This window comes from Vigna umbellata, chromosome 6 (genome assembly GCF_029865625.1).
Source record: "Vigna umbellata cultivar VRB3 chromosome 6, Vumbellata_1.0, whole genome shotgun sequence".
Classification (NCBI taxonomy): Eukaryota; Viridiplantae; Streptophyta; class Magnoliopsida; order Fabales; family Fabaceae; genus Vigna; species Vigna umbellata.
This window is the reverse complement of record NC_142170.1, coordinates 10,606,405-10,611,296: the sequence shown is the minus strand read 5'-3', so window position 1 is coordinate 10,611,296 and position 4,892 is coordinate 10,606,405. Positions and strand designations below refer to the sequence as shown.

Genomic DNA, 4,892 nt, shown 5'->3' with positions numbered 1-4,892 from the left:
AATTAAGAGCGTAAAAATACATTTGACTCTTAATTAAATTATTATAAAGTTATTAAAAGTTTAAACCAATAAATTTTTATATTTGATTAATATTTAAATTTAAAAATATATCAGACAAAAATATATAATTTTAATATATGGAAATTAACATAATTGATCTCAAATGACTGAAAAAATTGTTTCATGTGTAATTGGGGGTATCCATGGACTGACTGAACAATTGAACATATTTAGTTTGGGCCTTGTCATGTGTATTGGACTTAAAAAGGGCCATTATCAGAAACGGGTTCAAATTCATTCGGGTTACCCGCAATAATTCGTTAATAAGAATGAAAAGATTTTAGAATTAGGGCTTTACTAGATTTATCTTCTGAATCCACAGCCTCAGCCAGCGCCACCGCGAGGCTTGGACAGAATCGGAGCAACCATAGCAGCAATCATGTAAGTGCAAAGCCATAACTTCAACTTTGATGTTTCAATTCCACTCGTGTCGATATTATTGTTAGGGTAAATATTTAGAACGATGCTGTGCCGATTTCCTTTGATGCTATAATCATTGTATGTTTAAACATTTCCGAATGCTATAATTGAGATTAGGATGATGATAATAAGGTTATATGTATACTGTGGGAACGTAGATATTTTTTCTCTATTACCGAGTAATATGAAAAGCAATACTTTGCTACTGGTGCCCGCAATATCTGTGGGTTTTTACGGTTATTCTAAAAAATAGAGTGTTTTTGGGATTGGTTTTATTGGGTGATGATTGTTTACCGACTGATAGTTTCTATTGTATTGGTTTAATATATGTTGATTTTGTTGCATATCTTATTGGCTCTATTTAACTGGTGAGTTTTCTGTGATGATATTAGTAGTGATGAGTTTTCCGTGATGATATTAATAAGAGCTAACAATATATATATATCTCAACATCCCATCTGGGGAAGTTAACACCATAACATGAAATAATTACAGATCAGAACTCTCTTAGACTGAATAATGATTACACAGATACTGGAATTTTTATGACTAATTAATCTGGTTTGAGACAAAATCTGAGTACACACAGGGTTTCCGCTAACAGGAGTCTCCTTTTTCAACGAAACGCAGCTTTCCCTCTGATAACTTCCTAAACAACATATGCCATGTAATGCCAAACAATAACTGCCACCTATTGATAGTAACTGCTGCATGTAAAAGACAACTTATTAATAAAACATAATTTATAATTTTGTTAATGTCTATGCTGCAATACAAATAGATCAACTCTATTTTTTTTTTCTGACATAAACCTTCAATGCCTTTGAGGCCATCTCCCTCAACAGGCCCATTTTTTACCTATAAGAGTCACAATGATTTCATGGTTTTAAATGGATAAAGGTCCAAAATTTTCATTGCACAATATCCTATGTAAATATAAATAAAACAAGGATGTCCTAAGTTAGTTATTCAGCTATTGTTAGTTCATAACTGTTTGGTAGTTGTCCATAAATAAGGTAGGTTGTTGTATTCTGGGCAGCTGAATCTAGATCGAATTCTTATTACAGAAGTTCAGTGCACATATTCTTTGACCACACATGTCTCCCCTTTCTCTTAAACCTCCCCATTCTGTCTTTCTATTTCTTGCTACCCCTCTCTGTTTCTTTCATCTATCTCACCCAAATTCCATATCACAATGGTAATAAAGAAAGCTAAATCCGACTTGTACCTCTAATACCAAATCACATGAAAAAGAAAAATCATCTACTTTAATGGCTTCTGCTTTCAATTATGAAAGAAATTAGAATGATAACTATGAAAATCATTATGTATAATTAACTTCATTAATTTGAATAATATCACATAAATCACCATAAATATTAATTATCACTAGTGTATATCATTATTAGCTCAGTCCAAGCTAATTTTACAATGCATCACACATGACCGTATACGAAACAGCACTACAGGACGAAACGTAATAAAAAGCTAAAGATGTTAGAAGTCAATATCACCTTCAACAATTTCAAATCTTTTTGTAGCTCAGGGGTGATGGTCTGGGTCGGCATATTAAACCTCACACAGATTCAACAACAAGATCATTCCCTTTCACACTCAAATTAAAGAAGAAACCATAAGATGACGGTATAAATGCTTATAAATCGTTTGTTATTTGTTTGACTTAAAAAAAAAGGTTACAACAACAACATTGAGCTAAGGTGTTTAAAAATGAAAAGACAAATCTCCAAAGAATAAACTTCAGCACAGAGATGCAACAGTATTTTTAGCTGTGTGCAACAGTATTTGATATACTCTTATTGTTTCTGATCTTGGTGGTTTACTTTTTTTTTTCTAGTGAAGTGCGCCTTTATTCTGAAACACAATGAGATTGGAAAAATGCTGGTTTTGCTCTTCGACTGTATATCCTGGACACGGAATCCAGTTTGTTCGGAATGATGCAAAGGTAAAATGAAGACCACTCTTTATTTAGGATCTGACTCTTAAGAGTATTCTACTATTGTTTATTCATTCTCTTGTGCAACAGTATTTTATATCTTATTGATTGGTCTTGTTTGATTAGATGAGATTAACTGTTTCTGTTTTGCAGATTTTTCGGTTTTGTCGATCGAAATGCCACAAAAACTTTAAAATGAAGAGAAATCCCCGCAAGGTAAAATGGACCAAGGCATACCGTAGAGTCCATGGAAAGGATATGACACAGGTAATTTGTGCATAGGTACCTTTTAATTTAATTGCTTTGTTATAGAAAAACTTAACAGCTGTTGTGTTTTGTTTTAGGACTCGACCTTTGAGTTTGAGAGAAAGCGAAACAGGCCTGAAAGATATGACAGGAATGTTGCGGAGAATGTCCTTAAGGCTATTCCAAAGATTGATAAGATCAGAGTCACCAGGGAGGAAAGACACCATAAGAATAGGTCCTCTTTCATTCCTATTTATTTATATTGGAAAGGCTTACAAAGTATTTTCTTTGGTCTTTTGTTGATATTGTGTAAAAACTTGAATAGGATGAAAGGCAAAAAGGAAAAGCTGCTGAAGGAGGCAGTGAGAGAGTTGGAGCAGGGCATCAGTTTGGTCAAAGCTCCTTCAGTGCTTCAACAGGATCCGTCTCTTACCTTGCCAAAGATCAAGGTTTCTCAACCGCAATCAGAGGAGAATCGTGCCATGGAAGAGTAGTTTTATCAATGTTTCATTTAGTTTTAATGTGTTGTTAGATTAGTTCCCCACAAGGTCCTGATAAGTTTCCTTGTGATTTTGGTACATGATTTTTATAAAAAGTTATGGTGTGGGTCTTAGACGAAGGTATTCTGAGATAACATTTTTTATTAAGTTGGAAAATTAAGTATTTTTCTCAATTTTCTTACTCACAACATATGTCCATTGAAAAACTTTTTTTAATGTAAAATTAGTTAATTGCGTTTCAAATTTTATTAAAAAAAATTTTGTAATATATTTTTATTTTGCATATTAATATATGTATTATTTATTATTTTATTTGTGTTTTAACTATTATTTAAGATACATAAATTTAAATTAAGTTCATTGGATTAATTTTTTATAATTATTTTGAAAAGATAAGACATGTTATTTTTTATGTATTTTAAAAATTAAAATGTTTATAATTTTTTAAAAAAGTTAAATATATTTTTATTTTTTAAATTTGTGAAATTGAATTTTGTTATTATAATAAATGTATCACGAGATAACGTGAATATACATATATACACATTTTTAATATCAGGCAATTTGGTGATGAATATTACTTTTCACTTTTAAAATTTAAGAAGAAAAGAAAATCTAATTTTATATGAAATTTTAGATGCCAAGGACATACTTCGTTTTTAAATTTTAAATATAAAGAGATATTGATATTAGTTTTGAAGATGGAGTTAAAATAATAAATACAAAATATCTAATTTTAAATTAATATGGGTCAATTATATTTAATAAATTAAATTAATTCTATAGAATTAAATTTTTTCAAATAAAATATTACTGCCAAGTGTTTTTGTTAAAAAAAAAGTGAGAGAAGTTCTGCTAAACAGTTTTGCTGTCTTTCACTAGTTGGTTTTTAATAAAAATATTATTTTTAATTTGATATTTTAAAAGTTTAAGATAGCCCTCTTTTTCTAATTATATTTTTAATGTAATACCTCAAAAGGGATATCACATGTTTACAAAAAATTTTCAAAACTCAACTATGATACTACTTTGAAATATAATTTAAATAAAAAAATTTATTTATTATAACTGAATTTTAAAAAATTTCATAATATAGCTACAAAGTGTTCATACAATTTTATTACAAAACTATTAATATTAAAATTAAAGTTTCATAGTTCTTTTATGTAACAACATGATTTATAAAAGTAAAAGATAATGCATATTTAGTAAAGGATTGAAAATAAAAGATGTCTAACATGATTTATAAAAGAAAAATAGAAATTGATACAATGCTTCAACATCTCAAATACCAATGGTTAATTAGTGTTAAAAACATTTTCAAATAAATTCATCAAATTTAGAGAGAAGATAGACATAATTTGAATATGGTTAGATTTATAATTCATACAAATTAATACAAATTAATGACAATCATAAGCAATAAACTATTTTAAATAGAGCACTTCCCCATTCCTTATTTGAATAGAAAATCGAAAACATACATAAAGAATTAATCATTAAAAATAATTAATGAATCAATCTGGATTGATCTATAATCTTAATACACTTAGGGGTTCCTTCTTGATTTTCTCTCCTAACAGAGATAAAGAGGAAAAAATAAAAATAATAAACGTTTCTTAACACAGTAAACATTTCTTAACATATATGTGCTTAGCCATATTTATTTAATTACATCATTTTATAATGGATTAATAAAATATAATAATCAT

The 4,892-nt window shown here is 28.8% G+C and overlaps 1 protein-coding gene across 1 annotated transcript; it reads left to right on the top strand.

Moving 5' to 3' along the window:
* The first annotated feature begins 291 nt into the window (after positions 1–291).
* Positions 292–3,353, top strand: LOC124831007 (Ribosomal protein L24e family protein). Its single transcript, XM_047304890.2, has 5 exons — positions 292–441; positions 2,336–2,443; positions 2,588–2,701; positions 2,779–2,915; positions 3,006–3,353. Exons 2-5 carry the CDS (start codon positions 2,363–2,365, stop codon positions 3,172–3,174), a joined length of 501 nt encoding a protein of 166 aa, XP_047160846.1. The 5' UTR covers positions 292–441; positions 2,336–2,362; the 3' UTR covers positions 3,175–3,353.
* The last annotated feature ends 1,539 nt before the right edge of the window (positions 3,354–4,892 follow it).

Excerpts from the sequence above, each read along its gene's own strand:
- LOC124831007 (XM_047304890.2), top strand. The coding sequence starts at position 2,363 with ATGAGATTGGAAAAATGCTGGTTTTGCTCTTCGACTGTATATCCTGGA. Across the intron at positions 2,444-2,587 it reads TTGTTCGGAATGATGCAAAG|ATTTTTCGGTTTTGTCGATC; the intron begins GTAAAATGAAGA and ends TCTGTTTTGCAG. Across the intron at positions 2,702-2,778 it reads ATGGAAAGGATATGACACAG|GACTCGACCTTTGAGTTTGA; the intron begins GTAATTTGTGCA and ends GTTTTGTTTTAG.